Source organism: Etheostoma spectabile, chromosome 23, assembly GCF_008692095.1.
Source record: "Etheostoma spectabile isolate EspeVRDwgs_2016 chromosome 23, UIUC_Espe_1.0, whole genome shotgun sequence".
NCBI lineage: Eukaryota > Metazoa > Chordata > Actinopteri > Perciformes > Percidae > Etheostoma > Etheostoma spectabile.
The window spans coordinates 9,784,713-9,803,456 of NC_045755.1; the positions used below are offsets into that span (position 1 = coordinate 9,784,713).

Genomic DNA, 18,744 nt, shown 5'->3' on the forward strand with positions numbered 1-18,744 from the left:
AGTATAAAAAAAAAAGTTGGCTGTTTTGTGTTGGTGTCCAGCACACTGGGTGGTGCAAGTTGACGATCAGGGAAGATTGCGTTTCCTGCCTTTGGCTTCCAAATTCTTATTTCTTTATATATATTTTTATTTTTTTGTGCAATTTTAGGCATTTATTTTCACAGGACAGATAAAGACATGACAAGGGAGAGAGAGGCGGAATGACATCTGTCAGCAAAGGGCCGCTGGTTAGAGTCAAACCCGCAGCATCAACGAGTGAACCTCTATACACCGTATGTACACCTGCTCTCCCTACTGAGCTAACCCAGCCACCCAAATTTTGTTGTTGATGGCATGTTAAATCATTTGAATGATGAAATGTAACCCTTTCAGTTACATGAGTAAGCTACTTGATTCCAATGTCAAATATCACTGTTAAGGTTAGATTTCCGGCCTTTTATCTGGAAAGTGCAAGACCTCCTTAAAACAGTGAGTTACTGTATGATGCAATACAAGTGTAAATATACTTTCTCATCATATTTGGTGGTTAATTGGTGGCAGTGTGGGTCAACAAGTTCAGTGTCCCCACCCACATTTTTGCCTTTCACCATGTCAGAGAAAATAAAACCAATTTATTTCTAGAAAACAGGTAGACAAAGTTGTACATTTATTAATACAAAAAGACCAAAACTACTTTTTAGAAGAAAAAAAAGTATGTCCTGAACTCAATACCAAAATGGCTGTAACAGAAAAAATAAGAGCACCTGCAGTTCATTAATTGGGAAATTCAAAGAGAGATGTGGGTTGCAAAAAGAAAAATCAAAAGCTCCAAAATAGCTCCAAACAATATGAAATTCAAATTACTAATCCTTTCAGAAAAAGTACCAAAAATTAGTTGCCCATACAAGGTGGAAAATGTTGTTTACTAAAAAGAAAAGGAATTTTCCCCCCAAAATTGTACTTTTATACATATCACATTTGTATTTGAACATCAAATCACTGAGTCTACCTTTATTAATCCATTCTTCAGCCTCCCTGCAGACCTGCATTTTATTCCAACATTCCTTTGACCTCTACACCAAACCACACCAGTCTGCTGAGCCACCTCCATTCTAACTCAGCCTGATGATCTCAAACCTGTTGGGCTTCTTCTCTTTCAGGGGCCGAGGCAAACGCTCACCCTGCCCATCACCCATATCCACCACCCCCTCCAGTGCCTCATTGTCCGTCCCCCCTTGTCCTCCCTGTCCCGTATCCATCCCTCCAGTTTGTTTATCAATGGGACATTCCCCATTGTAGGTCTTGACATAATCCTCGACGCGCCAGCCCCTGAACTCCTGTGGCTCGGAGCAGGTCAGGCCAGTGTAGAAGACGCCAGGGTGGTGCTTGAGCCAGTAGATCAGGTAGTGGATGTTGTAGTCGCAGATCCAGGGGTTGTTCTCCAGCGAGAGCTTCCGTAAGAAGTAGAGGTCCTCAAGTACGCCGTACTGGAAGTAGTGGAGGCTGTTGTTGGACAGGTCGAGCTCACGGAGGTACAGCTGGCCTGCAAATGCACCTGGGTGAGGAAGAAAAGGGGATCATAATAAGATGGCATCTCATACTGCTGCATGAATAATAAAAGGTTTATCCTGTCTCTCTGGACACTTGTTTTTAGCAAACAGCTGCGTATTTACAAATGCGGCAGACACAGAGCAACATTAATATTCACTTAAAATAGTGTTTTTCTGTCCGCCTGGAAAACGTGTTTTGTCGTTTCAGAGTCTGGACAGCAGCAGATCGTGGTTATGTTTCTTTATATGTCTTTTGTCTTCTAAACTATGTTAAAAATGACACACTTAATTAACTTAAAGATTATGGGGCGACTGCATTGGCATATTGTATTAAATACAACTTATTCAAGTGGATTTAACAGGTGAATCCAAGACCACTTGACATGAATTGTCATAGTTTTAATATTAAGACATGATAATTATTTCTACCTGTTTGCTTTCTAGCTGTCATGTTGACTTTGGACATCCAGTCATTGATAGCCTGTGTAATGGGACTGTGAGGACTGTTTCACGCTGTCCACAAGCCTTGGGCCTAGCTTTGATCTCAACAGTGCGGAAGAGAGGAGGGGAAGAAAATGGAAGGAGGAAGAAGAGAAGTAGGAGAGTGTGGAACACATTAAGGTAGAAAAATATAGTGAGGATAAAGACGTCATTGAGACGGAGACATGAAATAAAAAAGAAAGTCGGATGCTGGGGATTATAATGTAATACTTTTGAAATCGCTGTAACATAGGTTACTGTCACTGCAGTCTCATTATTCAATCGTAAAGATGGCATAGATAGAGGGAACTTTAGAAGAGGAAGGAAGAGGGATGAAGGAGGCCCCTGTAATCTCTCATCTCATGAGATTCATGAATCTCCCGAAAGGGCTGCTCTGCATTTGCCTTTTTGAGCTACTATGGCCACAGGAAGCCAAGTGTGCTCTACTTCCATGGTATTTTCCTAGGCATTCAAATAAACTGAAACAATATTCTTTGTGAATTATATTCATTTTGCAGGTTCCATCAGATTATTTGGTACATTATTCTACTCTTGGCATGAGATGATGCCTGCTCATATTCTTGCAACTTCTTGCAACCCTCTGGCCATGAAAACAAATTCCTTAATGACCACACTTCCCTTAGTTTGTTGGTGTGACGTGTCACTTCCACAACGATTTTTTGTTCCATCTGTTCTTCGTTTCAAATCTCACCATCCTTTAAGACTGCTGTCAACTTTTTGTCATGGAAAAAAGCAACCAAAGAGCTCCATGTAATATAACATACTAATTTCCAAGTATTTTAATCTGCACTCCCCCCAGGATCGCTGAGGCTAATGCTTTAAACTCTGTCATCATTTTTTCCAGCTTTAGTGCAAATGCATTCACATTCTTTGAGCTAACAAAGAAACCGACAGAATGGCATGAAAACATAACCCTTGTCCAACTTTAGCTGAGGTGATAAATTAGGGATTTACCCCCCAGGCTTGCCCAACTCTGGGCTGATCTTGGAAACAATTTTTTTAGAGTTCGGAGTTCCAGATGGTTGGGGCCACACATTGTCAAGTTATTAGTTATAGGAAAGTGTACTAAATTGACCTTCAAATGTACTGTAGCCTACTCTCCTCTAACTGTTAAAATTAGGGTTTTGTCTATCTTTGCAGACCACAGCGTTCTGGAACAAACATCTGCCAAAACCAACAACGCAAGACCAAAACAAATAATCTTTTAGTAATAGCCCCAGTGTGCCAGGGCCTTTTGTGTGTTTGCTTTTCATGTGAAGGGGTAACCAGAGTGAGAAAGAAACGTGAATGAAAAGGCAACAGAAAAGGATTCTAAACAAGTTCAAATTTACTCTAAATAAGAACATGATTAGAAGGAGCAACCATGATGAAGACCATATGTCAGTGGCTATCACAAGTTCTCAGAATTGCACAGAAATTCTTTTTAGTATCCAAAAAGTCTTGGACACACTGGGCCAAGCTGCAGTAGATTTACATGTGTCACAGGGTAACAAAGAAAACAACCAGGTTTTGAAAAAGGATTTCCCTGGGCAGAAAGACATGAGCCCAAACATCATTAGCATGGAGAGGGTAATTTTGCTATGGCTAATTCTGCTGAGGCAGAATCATTATTCAGAGCAGATAATCTGCTTCAGTATAATTAATCTTTTGAACACTAAATTGGCTTGTGTTTCCCTGATGAATTTTCCTAAATCTTTCTTTGATCTCTATCTAGTAATGAGAGTCGCATATTTGGTTGTTTGTGTTGGTAAAAGGGCCAAGTTTTACCCATGGGTAGGTTGCTTTCATCAGTAATTGTTAACGGGTAATGTAGCAGATGCAAAAGAACTGTTAAAAGAGTAGTTTAACTTTTGAAACTGTCTGTTGACAATGTTATATGATTTTAAGGAACACCTGCCAGCCAATCAGAGACAAGGATCTACTGTACGTGGCCATTGCATAATGCATTGAAATGGCCAGGTGTGTGTGTGTGTGTGTGTGTGTGTGTGTGTGTGTGTGTGTGTGTGTGTGGAGGCGGGGGTGGTTACCTGTGTCTATACGATGTAGGCTGTTGCCGCTAAGGTTGAGCATTTTGAGGTCTTTGGACAGCAGGAACTGTTTGGGCCTGAGATGTTTGATGGTGTTCCAGGACAGATCCATCTTCACTATGTCGGCTGGCAGGTCAGACGGGATGTCATTCAAATCTGCAAAGAAACATTAGTTCTTTTTAACTGTGAAAAGGGGGCTGGAACAACAGAGTGGGGTTTTGTAAAGACTTTTAATGGTGAGAATGATACACTGCAAGAATTTACATAAACTTTAGCACAACAAATAAAGATCCATTCCTGTATCCCTGCTGATAGGTATACAGCATTGAGGCAGATGTGCACAATAATTGAAATCAGAATACAAAGTGCAGCACTCCAGAATCAGCAGAAGAGCTGGAAATCTAATCAGTCTGCATCTTTATACATTTTCAAGATGTTGTGTGGGTTGTATTCAACATTTAACCTTTCCAAGATGGAAGCTAGTGTGACAGCATGTATTACATTATTTCACTTTTTTTGCCAGGAATGAGCGTTTCCAATCTTCTCCAACCTAGGAAGAGACTCAAATGTATGAAACAGTGATAGCCACATATTCCCATTTCGATACCAGATCCTCTCAAACAAAAGGAATTTTTATGGATTTATAGTTTCTTCCCACAGACATTAGATTTGTTTCACCTGTCAGTCTTTAAAAATATGCAAGTTGTCTTTATTGTAAGTCACATCTGCCGTGCCAATCATGGTGCAGTTCTGTTTAAAACTGAGTAGGTTGCCCCAGCAACCTGTATCATCAAAATGAACATGGGTGATTGTTTTTGAAGCAGCTTGCAAAGAGGTTGCAGATGGCAGGAAACAAGTATGTTTAGGCATTGAATACTGATGGAGATATAATTAAGCTATGCTTATTTTTATGTGAAATCGTTTTTATTTTGTATATTTTGCATCTTAAAAAAAAAAAAAAGATTGTGTATGATATAGTGTGTGGTTGTGCCTTTCCTGCGTACATGCATTTGGACTAGTTTCCTGCATGTACTTATTTACGCGGACAGCATAGTTTGCTCAGAAGTATCCTTTGGACGCTTTTATAGAACAGATGCCGCAGTCTTTATGCACTTTACGGCCGCAGATGTTGCAGTTAGTTATCATGGAGGCATGTTGCCATAAATCATCACTGACTCTAAGGAAATATAATCACACACAGGACATACATATACAGCATGCACACAGATGTAGCCAGTGAAGTAAGGAAATGTAATTATTGTTCAATGATGTGATGCAGCGATGGCCGAGAAGTGTGCAGCAGGCAGACACATTTACAGAGAACAGACTTTGGAGACTCTTCCAGAAGTTATCAGTCCTCCACAGTGAGAACTGGAGGTCTAAAGGGAATCCCATTCTGCGTTAGGTGTACATGTGTCTGCAACTTTGTCCAAGATTAGGAAAAAGTTGAAAGAATGCTGGCACTCTTACACCAGACTCAAATTACACGCCTAACTTTAGAGTCAAAATCAGATAATCTCTGTCCTGGAGAGATACATCTGTGGTCTTCTGTGTTTTTAAAGTGAATGAGAAAAATCTCCTATACTATGTATTCAGTAGTGACAATAGGCTAAGTGGTAACTGTGATCAGCAGGACCTATTTTCTTAAAACTTAGCCAAAGATGGAAAGATTATCTATTCCTTATCTTGATTTGCTACGTTGCTTATCCATTGCATTTTTCTATTGTTGCTTCCTGGAGCAAAATTTGTGTTCAGGAAGTCCGACATTTTATCAGGAACCTTCATGGCATCTTGGGATTTTTCAAAGAGCAAATCTTTAACGTAAAGTGTTTGGCTCTTTCCTACTTTAACATCTGTGCCTCCTTAGAGTGCACTCCCAAATGAATAAACACACAAAAAGGAGGAGAGAACATTTCAGGAAAAGTGAAAGCCATTCATTCATAACTGGGTTTTTCACAGAATCTGCTGAAGTCATTAAGTCGGTGTACATTTGAACATCTGTCCCTTCCGGACTTTACTGTCAAAAAAAGAATTGCTTTTTGATTTGCTACTACCTGAGAAACACTCTGTGTTTCGCCTGATGACACCTCTGCTATAAATGTACTTTGGACCTTTTGGCTATTACATTTCTGAGTGATGTCATAATTTATTTAACTATAGCACCTGCTTTATGTCAAGGTGCCAGCTTTGAATTACTTTCTGCTGCAATTTAGTCAGTCATTTGCCATGTAGGCCTGTGCATTAGAATAACACATGGATAACCCATTGCAGCAGTATTTGCATAGTCTGAAAAAAGCAAAACCATTTTCACAATTTAAAAATAGTTCAGAACATTAATCTGGACATACATCTACATATCCTTCTACAGAGAGTGTGGGTTAGCACCGCTGATGAATTATATGTACACGTAGTGTAAAGAAAAAAGCAGGTGTATACATGGGAGCAGGTGGTGCAATATGTTTTATACTGTTTAGACAGTAGAAAAGGAAGCAGTAAATTTTATGCAGTGCTGGCATGATTACTCTGGGGTCAACTGTGTGTGGTGCAAGAAATGTTTGTGGTTTAGACACACACCTCGACAGGGGAAATAATTTCTTGTGTTTTGTTTAATAGTTTTAGGCACTAAATTGGCTGCATGGTAGCATTAGTAATATATTATGTTAACTTTGAACATCCTTCATGGGAAGTCACTAGCACCTCAACTGCTAAACTGCATGGAGCCATAACGATAGCAAAGAATGTATATATATATATATATATATATATATATATATATATATAGTTTATATATAATAACATGGGGTAATTACCAATAGATACTGTGCTAACATTATAATCTAATATACTATATATATATTATATATATATATATATATTATATATATTATACTGTTCTCAAGTCTCTATAATATATATATCATATATATATATATACTGTTAATAATATATATATACTGTTATATATGTATATTATTATATCTATAAATATGGGATATTTTCAATCAACAACATTTAACATGAATGATGCAGTAACCTGTCAGCTCTCCCTATATTTCCACCTGTGCTTCTAGGCTCTGGATCTCGCATGCTGTTATATTTGGGCTTCATGTAACACACTACTGTAACTCTGTATCACCATTCCGACAAAATATATAGATGCAGAAGTGAACCATTTTTTAAACATGCTGTCAACTCTGTTTATAGGATATATCCCTATTACAACAACCAGATTGCTAACAGTCATGTCCCCCCTTACAATGATCTTGAGGGTTTAAGTCACGTTAAGTTTATTGCTGTAATGCTTTATCTCACAGTGACAACAGAATAAAATGGAATATGTTTCCGTGTCAGACCAAATGGGTATACATTAATGCTACTTTTACTTTTCTTCAGTATTATATGTCAAAACCTAGCGTTTGTAGTTTTCAGCACCAACCGACGCTGACTCAAGTGACATCACTTGAGGAAATGTATCAGACTTCATGCAGCTCCCTCTGAAGACATAGAAGGCTTTACGTGACTGTTTTTAACCTATGACGCATTACTCCCCAAGACCTGTAAGCAGACTTGGTTGGTTGTACAAGAAGTTATATTCTCATTTTCTATTTCAGAACTGTCCATAATGTTCATACTGTTCATATTGTAATACAATAACATAATACTAGTTGTCCCAGTATCCTTGCACTATGCTCCATATTTAAATAATTTTTATTGCTCTCTTTGTTAACTCATGCCTCTATATTTTTCTGTTTAGAGTATGTATATATTGTGTGTATATATTAGTGTGTATATTTTTGTTTTGGTTGTTTTGCGTGTAAGCACAGTGTGAGTAACGATGCTCCAAAGAAAAATTCCTCGTATGTGTCCACATACCTGGCAAATAAAGCTGATTCTGATTCTGATTCTGATTCTGACATCTTTGTTGATAGAGTTACACACAAGTAAAAACTCTGAACTACCCTTTTTTCTGCAAATCATGGACTGAGTCCAAATGCTTCTTTTTGCCCATGACATAATGACAACAATTACATGGGAATAAAAAAATAAAGAAAATAATCAAAACATAATCAAACAATTTGCATTCAAAGTACATCGATCCAAACGTTCAGCATTAAATAGTGGAGGTGACTGCCAACTTACTACAATATCATAACAGTTTAGTGGTAATTTTTATCCCATGGTCTGTTCTCATAATGTATCAGTAACCCTTTCAACTCAATGTGAAAAATGTCTTTGGTAAAACTCTGAACCAAAGAAGTCAAACATCAGTTGAGTTTGATGACAGCTTTACAATTCCCAGTGTTGCTAGGACCTTCAAACTACTGCAGGAAAGCTTCTTGGCACCAGGGAGTGTCTGCAGCTTAATCCTGCTGTTATTAAAGAGTGATGTTTGATACAGTCCTCTTTTTCATTCATGCTCTCTTCCTCTTTGTCTAATTGACATTATGGAAGATTGTTGTTTTCTGCTGACTAACTGCCCGCTTGCTTCCCTGGAGAGGGAGAGCCTGACATAATATGTGTGTGGGCGTTTGTGTAAGTGGGATGCCGCCAACTAACCATACATGAGTCACTTCACTGCTGCCTACTCAAATGGTCTGATGTTTATATGGAGGATTTATGTCACTTCTGAAACCAATGATCTCTTGACCTCATGAACACAGTCGTGAAGAGTATAGAATTAGGCCAAAACAATCAACACCACCCTGGAGATGGGTGTTTGAGCAACCTCATGAGATATGTACAGAAAAACCCAAACAGGAATGACTTCAAGCTCAAAGGGAGACCAATATGAAAAGCTGGTTTTGTACTAATGTAATATACCGGCACCTTGTTCTTTTATGCTATCATTACTTTTTGAATGCTAATTTTACTTTGTTTATGGTAATTTTTTTATGCTACCATATGTTGTGTTATGCTAACATTAGTTTTTGAATGCTAATGTTACCTTTTTTATGCTAGTGTTACTTTCTTTATGCTAAAGTTAGTTGTGTTTTAATTTAATTAGCTTAAAGGTAATTTTCTCCGGCTAGCTAACTTTTTGGACTCTACTCTAGCGTTAAGATCACACCTATAGCTGCCATTTCTCACTGGAATGGCATACAGCCTGTTAGCTAACCAGTACTAACCAGAACGGACAGATGTCTATGAGCTGAGTTTACTCTATGAGCTAAGCTAACTCTGTTACATCAAATGGTAACATTTACGTTTAATAGTGTACATGGTCCCCTAAAAATAAATAAATAAAAATTAAATGTGCCATGAAATAGAAGTATAGCTTACAAATTTACCTCCAAACATTTTATTGGTTCACAGTAAATTGCTATGTACATTCTAAAAACTCTGGAAATATTTAGTCAAAACTGCATTTCAAAATATTAGAGGTATAGTGTTTAAAATGGCTTCAGTACAACTACAGTTTTAATTCAGGATACATACTATTTAGGGAGATTGTTGTGGCCACTGTACACAAGAGGTTTAAACAGAATATTTTGACACATTTTGATATAACCATACTGTAACTCTCAAGTCTACAACCCATCTTTAAGAAACACAAAACTCCCATATTTACTCTAACCACTCTGTGTAGCATGAGAATGATGTGGAGCCTGAAATCTGCTGTGGTTCACCTCAGAGAAAAAGCCTCAGAGAGAGAGGGAAGCATGAAGACACAGAAAGTAAGTAAGGGAGGGAGAGAGATGATGAGAAAATATAGCGTTTGGAAACAGATGTTTCCACTCTGCTATGGATTTTCTAATTATTGCCCCCCACTTGCTTTCCAGTCCCATGTCAAAGAAAACCATATTTGTTCCATCCCCACACCCTCACGTTCCTCCTCTTCACAGTTTGTTTTCACTTAGGTTTAACTTCTTTGTATGTTTGACCACTACGGAAGCCCTGAAAGGCAAGGTGAAAAGCTTTTTTTGGACATTTTGCTGTCCATGAATAGTATCTCCACTTAGGTGATACTATCTCTAGTATGGGGTAACATTTTTAGTTACACAGCTCCATACAGTATGTTAAACAGTAAACATTTGTTGGTAACTTAGGTAAAAACCTTTTATTTATGCTGCATTTGGCTTTCAATTTCCTTTGTATCATGCACTAAGAACTTTGGCACGACTTTCTTAAAACAACCTAATTTAGAAGTGAAAGTTGAACTTTAGGTTTTGGCCATGAATAGTATTTCCTAAGTTTAAGATGTACAGGTTTTGAACTTTGGTTTTGGCAGATGGGATGTGTGAAAAACATTTGTTTTTTACATCGCCCTTTCAGTGCTTTCGTAGCCCACGGTCATTCGGATGACATTTGTCAATTTTTCCGTGTGGGTTAAGGTCTAACTGCAGCTAATTCACTTTTAAAGCTGCCAGTCTTGCAATTACATAGAAAGCTGTGCAAGGTTGGACTAGAAGGCAAAATTTACAGCAAATTTGATTCCATGTCTTGTAGCCTTTGTCAAAATCTAATAATGCATATTCCCAATAATAATAAATAAACGAAAGGTACCCTCAGGAGACCGCAGCATTATGGAACAATGTTTTTAGAAATGAGCCCTTTTCGTTTGTGTTGTGCTCGTGCACAAGATCACTCATTACATGTGTGAGCATGTGGACAACTGATACACCTTCCTAACAATAGTACCATGCTATTCCTGTAATTGACAGTTATTGTAGTAATTCGACAAGAAAGGCAATTAAGAAGAAAATGAGCACAGTAGTAAACATGTTTTGTAATCAATGTAAATTTAAAGCGTAAATGCAATGCGTTTCGGAAGGATGCACTGAATGTAAACATAACATTTGTTTGTTTACCATAAACTTAAGTGGGCACTTCCAAGGACTATTACGACCTACAATCTATGATTGTATCACAGGTGCATTGGTTGCACTTGATTTAGTAGTAACTTGGAGGAAACAGGTTACATTTAAATGGCACAGTTTTGCAACTCCATGTACTCTGAGAGCGACAGCCTTGAGACATATTCAATAAGTATGTAAGTTAAATAATGCAACTCATTATACATATACTCTGGGGTGTGCCTGATATTATTGGAAGGGTTTGTTACACTGGTTATTCTAGGCCCTACCGACGCAGAGTTACAAATGCACAAAGGTACAAAGAGTTTATTTTTGTCCAAGTCATGCATCTGTAAAATTAATAAAAATACACTGCTGTACACACATGGTGAGATACAGACAACACAAGACAATAGCCACATGTCTCAGCTTACTACAGAAAAATTCCAGAAGCCGAAAGACTCAAAAAACATTCTACGAATATGCTTTGACACAGCTACAGTCATCACAGGGTTAAAATTTCATTGTAAATCATGCGAATGTCAACCTCCCGCACGTGGGTCTGACATTGGATTCCTAGGCTCCCGTGAACAGACTGGCTCATATGTAGACCTCAGAGAATACATTGATTAAAAAATTGGATCTCCAATTTTCTGTTTTATTCAGAGGATCAGAAATTTAGAAAATTACAAAATTGCGCCTGGGCTCCAAATATTCAATACAGCAATGATATTCTCTCCCTCGTTCCGCCTAGCTATGCCCCCCCCCACACACACACACACACACACACACACTCGAGCACAGCACTCAGGCAAGTTGATGTGTCCCTTCCAACTCTTGCATAATCAAGCCTGTCACAATGTGAAGCAGAAACGCTTACTGTTAGATAACATCTATTATAATAGAACTTAGTGTTCAATTTTTTGACAGTTTTCAGTGGTTATGAGGAGCAATATGAAAATTAAAGTTGGTAATCATTGATCATTGTTTAGGTACATTAGGTTCTGAGTTTTAGAATGACTGTCTAATGCTGTTTGAAAACGTAAGACTTTCTTCTTCATAAAACATGTTGGACATAATCACATTTTTGTATACATTTTCATTCATTTACATAAGTAAGATACAGGACAGCTTCTTGCAAAACATGATCTGCTCAAAAGAAAAAAAAATGAATGGGTCATTGTACCCAGCCCTTCTGGAAATGCACATTTCGAACCAAACTGACGTCCATGAGCCTGTGCATGTTGTCTGCCCCCCCTGTTCAGTCCAAAGTTTGTCTGTAAGAAGTGTTGCACTTGCCCTCAAGTATAACCTAAATTCTCAACAAGATTGCAAAATACATTCTCGTAATCATCCAGGGTTGACATGACTGCCCCGAGTCTTCTTGAATGCCCGCCTAAACACATCCGACACGCCTACAATGACAGCCAACTAATCGCTGGTAAGTAGGCGGAACGAGGGAGAGAAAATCATTACAGTATTGACTAATTGGAGCTCATATGCAATTTTGTAATTTTCTAAATTTCTGATCCAATTTTTATATTTGTCAAGGCAGAAAAAAATGAAGAATTGGATATTTGAAACCATTTTTCTGTTTTGAACTGATAAGCGTTGCACGGACCAGAAGGGGGGCGCGAATCAAAGTCCGGAAATGAAAACCGTTGAAATTTGTCCAGAAACTTCACGCTTCTGAGGCAAACAGCTTGTTTTGGAGAAAATGGCTTGGATATTCCATTTCCTTGGATTGTTGGTGAGGTATGAAAAAAGTTTTTTGAGGAAATATCAACGCTGTGGATGAAGGCACAAGGAAAAAGGTGTGAATGCACACTCGACTTTAGACACTAGCTGTGCAGTATCTTTCTTTATTTCTTTATTTTCTTTAACTTGTGTTAAAGTTGTGTAACTGCTATAAATCATCTTATGCTTTGTTTGTGGGCTTAATTGAATCATGAGAGGCTAAGCTTTCAGTTGTTGTGCCGCAGGAGTGTATACTTTAAAGGTGTAATGCTTTAAAGTTATAAAAACTTTTATGAGTGTAAGTAACAGCGATACCTCAGCAACAAAGTGTGCCATCTACGGTACAGCACATGTTAAGTGTAAGACCGGTGGGACCGGCCCGTTCTGGGAATGGCAAGAATTGCGGGTGGATTCCGTGTATAGAGCAATGGATTATACATACTAGCAGCCTAAAATCTTATATTTTATCTGCCTTTATATTTTTAGTTGTTTTAAACATGCCCTTTGATGTTTTATGTAACTTTTATTTGCCCTGTTGCTGAAATGTGCTATACAAATAAAGCTGCCTTGCCTTGCCAGATGAAATAATCCACATGGGATTGGATTTTACAATGATTGACAGCCAATACAACCAATGTTGGTGAAACTAGTAAAACCATTGTGCTGGAATACAGGGCAGTGAAAACAACAAAATCAGCCTACAGTACTATAACTATATGTGCATCTTTGTAAATTAAAAGTACGGAAACCACGTATTGAATGTCATGCACAACAGCTGTAGTGAATTAAGCAACATTCACTCATCACATGTCACTTTCATGGTGGGCCATGGTTTAGGAGGCAGGATGTAGATAGTTATTATCAAGCATTAAAAACAGAGGAACCTTATAGTGGTTCAGTTAAAGGAGTGATTTATAATTTTACTGTAGAAAAAAAAGCTTCCTCGTGCATTTACACAACACAGACGCTGCATTGTGTGGTTTTTCTAGTTCTTTCTGTGAAAGGCTTAACCTCTCCATTTATAAATGCATTCAATTGCTCATTTAAATCTGGGGGCCCACTTGGTCTGAAACACAGACAATCTTTCATTTCAATGTGTTGACAAGGGATGCTATTAGGGCATCAGAGGAAGTAGAAGAAGACAGAGAAAAAACAGATAAAAGGGAGAATATGAGAGGGCAACCAAGAAAAAAGAGCCTACATAAAAGAAATAAAAACTGATCTGTCTGCACAAATTCAGAAGATCCTTGCCTCCAGTCTGTCTTTGAAAAGCAACATAGACAAATTATTATGTATAACCTCCATCATAGCAGCCTCATAGTGACATTTTTATGCAGAGAGAGAATCAGATGTGAAAACTGGAAGAGCTGCAAGAAGCCCTCCCTATCCCTTCTGATGCCTGCCTATTTCCATATTTTCTGCCACTTTCTAGCCATGCTGACTCAGTATTAAAACTGAAAACACAAATCTGTTGAGTTGCTGGTGGTAATTACCGCCTTCTAAAATGTCTTGGAACACAAATCTGCTGAAAGTTGATAAATGCATGATTCTAATTAGAATACAATGCAGATGCTGTGTTTGGAAAAATACCTAGCAAGTGATTGGATGAATTACCTATCATGTCCGCTTTTGAACAAACAGTCGCAACATCCCACACTTCTTTCTTTTTTTTCTTTTCTTTTTTGGGGGGCATTTTAGGCCTTTAATTGATAGGACAGCTGAAGACACAAAAGCGGAGAGAGAGTGAGGAATGACATGCAGCAAAGGGCCACAGATCGGAGCCAAGCCCAGGCTCTTTGCGCCGAGGAGCAAACCTCCACACATGGGCGCCCAGCGTCACACACTTCTAAACCACACCAGCTGCCAGTAGCTTCTCACCAGACGTTAATTGGTTTGGTTGGCTGGTAGTTTAGACACAAAACCCATTACTTGAAGCCTAACAAGATTTTCTGATCACTCAATAATTGTGATGTCTATGAAACAGCTGTTCGTTTGAAAAAACAGACTACAACCAGCCCACAGCCTTAATAAAACAAGCACATCTCTGCTCACTCAGCCTCATTGTAACCTAAACTAATTTCAGTGCTCCATTTTACTGCACTAGCAGACACGACTAGACGGAGAGTGCTAAGCAAACCTAACAAATGTACCTTTTATACAAGTTACTCCTCTGCCAGAGCAGTCTAATTGTTGTTATTGATATGTTTGCCATGAAAATTATTTTTCATCACACGTAAGTAGAGAATCTTCAGCTAACCACACGGCAACACTGGTTGATTGCACATGGGTTTGGCTGCAATCAAACAGTACATGTTGTATGATGTTTGTGTGATAATGATTATAAACTTGACATCTGACTTCAAGATTACAGAAATACAGAACTTGACAGTCTCACCTTTGTTGCTGCAGTCCAGCAGAGGTTTTGGGAACATGTAGGTGTGGCACATGGACGGGGCCTCTGGTTTTTCTTTGTTTGGCGGAGGCTTCCCACCTTCTCCGCCCCCCACCGGTTTGTGGTCCGCACACAATGAGTCCACATTCAGCTTCCTGAGCTTCTGGCCCCTCAGCGACTGGGGCTCCGCACACTTGCCGTAGTTGCCCAGGTTGCGGTTGCTAGGCACCTGAAGGGTCCTGACCAGGCTGTCCAATGGGCAGTGACAGCTCCAGGGGTTGTCATAAAGACGGAGGTAGGTGAGGCGTGGCATGGGGAGCAGGACCTCCTCGGTGGCAGTTTTCAGTCCGTTGTGCTGGAGGAGCAGTGTGGTGAGCTGGGAGAGGCCGCTGAATGCCCCGTCCTCCACCATGGAAATATCGTTCTGCTGGAGGTCCAGGCTCTTCAGCTGGGTGAACTGGGAAAACATGTTGTCCCTCAAAACCTAAGAGGGGGGGGGGATGACAACTGTTGGTTTATAAATATATATAACTCAGCTTACTTAAAATGATGTCTGTCTCAAGCAAATACCTACAGAGCTTTTACTTTCTATGTCTGAGAATATATGATAGCTTTATAGCTGCTAAATATCTTCACAAGCAAGGTGCTAACTTATGCCAGTGTTTCACTCGAGTTACCAACCGAGTCTGAGTCACGTCTCAAGTCCCCAGTGTACAAGTCCAAGTCCGAGTCACCATTACCTGAGTTTAAGTCCAAGTTAAGTCTCAATTCCAGAGAATAGCAACTTGAGTCTCAGTCCTAGCACTCCATCTCTGCCAATTACACATAAAAGTAGACAGAAACTCCATCCAACTTCCGAGTACTATTTCATGAATGCTTACGTCCGAGTCCAAATCCAAGTCATCAGCGCGCAAGTCCAAGTTGAGTCGCGAGTCCAGAGACTAGCAACTCGAGGCGGATAAGTACTCTATCAACATCTATCACTGAGGTGTAAAAACCAAACATTGAGCTCAAATTCACTAAAAAGCTAGAGTTGGAAGAGTCAGGCAACATTTATCTATGTATAAGTCACTACAAGCAACACCTTTCACATTACCCATAGTCATTTCACCCATTGTTAATATAAACGTAGAGAAGTATTCCAACTTTAAGTACACAATTTAGGATTTGGCTTTTGTACTTGAATTGCAGTTTTTATTAATACGTTTGTAATGTTTCATGATTCTATACAAAATACAACATGGACAAAGATTCAGCAAAAAATAAAGTCCCACATTATTCTTTCCCTTCCAACTCAATATAGGCTACTTTCTGTACAATAACATCTAAAAGTCCTATCAGATGCAGGACCCTGGGACAAAGTCAATTGTCTAATTTGTGTTAGTTTAGGGGTGAAAGGTTTTGGTGACCACTGTCTAAGACCACCTGCTCCTGTCCATTTACATATCTTCCCTCTTTTTATATTTGCACAGTGCAAGTGTACATTGTCTGTGTGTACCTGAATCTTATTTCTTGCCAACAGCAGGTGGTGAATATCTTTAGGCCAGTCCTGCATCACGGTGGTCAGCTGCCTGTCCTGGCAGTCCAGGTACTTCTCTCCTGCCTCCATGTATTCCTTACACTCCTGAGTTTGACGTCTCATCACTCCGGCCCTGCCTCTGCCCCGTACATGGCCCCTAGAGCCCCTCTCCACAGCCCCCGACCGAGGGCCTCTCCGGAGCTCAGCTGACCGGAGGAGCAGCAAAAGAAGAAGGGGAGTGAGGAGATGCATGATGGGAGGTGAGAGGAAAGGAGGCGTCTCGGTAATCAGGTCAACTTTGGAAGACTGTTGTTGGAGGATTGGTTTGACAGGACACGGGATGCCGGTCACAGCTGTGTGTATGAAGAGAAAAACAGGTTTTAGAGAGGTTCTAGAGGTTCATTATTTGCATCTCTTTGATGCCTTGAAAATTGATAGGACAGTATAAGGGTCCATAAAGGTGCATTCGTTCTTATACAAAGTCCATTGACCATGAATTCAAACTGCTGCTGATGTATGCTAATGTACATGTCCTATTCATTCTAAAAATGATTTACTGAAAGCAGTGTGACACAAAGCAAATGTTTGTTTATTTTTCAATGGGGTTCAAGTCAGTCACCACCCAAAGTCCTGGTGTTGAAAGTTGAAAATGTTGGGTATGTGTTTGGAAGCTCTGTAGCAGTTTGACAAAAAGTAGCTCAAGTTAAAGTTGACATGTTTCTTTTGAATGCCCCTTGCTTCCAAGATTACAGATACAAACAAAAGAGAAGTGCAGGCACAAAGTCACGTAAATTCTTTCAGACAGTTTCTTATTTACAAAATGTTTGCTCACAACCAAGCTACTAGCTAGCTTGCAAGTGTTGATACAGAGACAAAGTTGCACAAATATGATCAGACAAGTGTAGCACAGGGGGTAAAGCCACAGTGCACATGTAACAAAATGTCACAATGTTCAGAATTTTAGAAGTGTGTGTAATTATAATTGTGGCACAAAAAGATTTTCAAAGTTCTCACACTGGTAAAAGCAAACGTAAATGTCAAACAGAAAAAGTAGATTGGGTAATTGGTTTTGGAAAACCAAAAGCTGGACAGAGACAATAGACAGTTATATATTCTGACGGAGAGATTTTTAAAAGTACATAAGTGAAGAGAAGCAAAATTTTATTCACAAATACAACCAAATGGTTTTGTCTGAGTGGCATGACAGGACATGCTGCCATTTAAAATAGTAACACTGCACATGTTGAAATAATTAGTGGAGAGCGAGAGGAAACTTTTGTTTTGTTTTGTTAACTTGTTATAGTTTAAAATGTGGCTATAGTAAAAAGTGTTTTTTTCAGGGATTATCCCATGAATGTGTTCTACCTTCAGCTAAACAGTCCAGTTCCTTTTTCCAACCAGGTCTTATGCCAGTTCATGAAATAGTATTGTTATTTAGATTTTTTTGGTTTGTGTACAGGTCACGTTAATGTTGTTTATTTTGTTCACAGGTCACAATTTTCAAAATGCCATGACACTGGGCTGCTCTGGGGGACGCAACAACGGGGAAATAAAACGCCACACTCGGCATTGGTGACAACATCTCGCGCCTGTGTGTAATGTGTGTAATAACAACAGAGTGTAAATTGTAATTTCCCCTTGCGGGACAAATAAAGTATACATTATTATCATTATTATCATTAAGTAGAGGGGCTGGTAGATATATTGTGTTCTTGTTCAACAGAGCCAGGCCAACTGTCCCAGTTTCCAATCTTCATGATAAGCTACGTCAATCAGCTGCTGGCAGTAGCTTCATATTTAACAGACGGATATAAGATTGCTATAAATCTTTTCTCTCCACCAGAAAGCAAATAAGCGCATTTCCGCAAAAAAACTACTCTTTGACTTACTGCCCTGTGTATTTTCTCTCTCTTCCTTGCAGCCTTGCTGTCTTACCATCTGTCCTGCCAAACTGTGAAATGTGAAAACTCCAAGACTGGAGATATTAATATGTTTGGCTTAATAGTGATGGTGATTGTATTTTTTTTGCCACATAGCAACTCATTTTGGACTCCCTGCCTGCTGACTAGGTGAATAATGTGTGTGTGTGTTTGCATGTGTGTGTTTGCGTGTGTGTGTGTGTGTGTGTGTGCATTTTATAGTTAAAAAAAGTAAATCACGGGTCCCTTGTGTAATTAGAGGCAAAAAAGCAAAGTCTACAGGTCTGCCTACGCACCGTACACCCACACACACACACACAAACACA

At 39.1% G+C, this 18,744-nt stretch overlaps 1 protein-coding gene across 2 annotated transcripts in view; it reads right to left on the reverse strand.

The window, feature by feature from the left end:
- Positions 1 to 598: 598 nt before the first annotated feature.
- The window catches only part of lrrc17 (leucine rich repeat containing 17), a 24,908-nt gene continuing 6,762 nt past the window's right edge, over positions 599 to 18,744 (reverse strand). The window contains exons 2-5 of one of the 2 annotated variants that reach the window (XM_032504999.1): positions 16,479 to 16,852; positions 14,984 to 15,464; positions 4,058 to 4,213; positions 599 to 1,534 (exon numbers count right to left, since the gene is read on the reverse strand). In XM_032504999.1, coding sequence (XP_032360890.1) covers positions 1,092 to 1,534; positions 4,058 to 4,213; positions 14,984 to 15,464; positions 16,479 to 16,751 — 1,353 coding nt within the window. In that variant the 5' untranslated portion in view covers positions 16,752 to 16,852 and the 3' untranslated portion in view covers positions 599 to 1,091. Of the gene's footprint in view, positions 1,535 to 4,057; positions 4,214 to 14,983; positions 15,465 to 16,478; positions 16,858 to 18,744 lie in introns of both variants that reach the window. The other variant, XM_032504998.1, reaches the window with a different exon arrangement.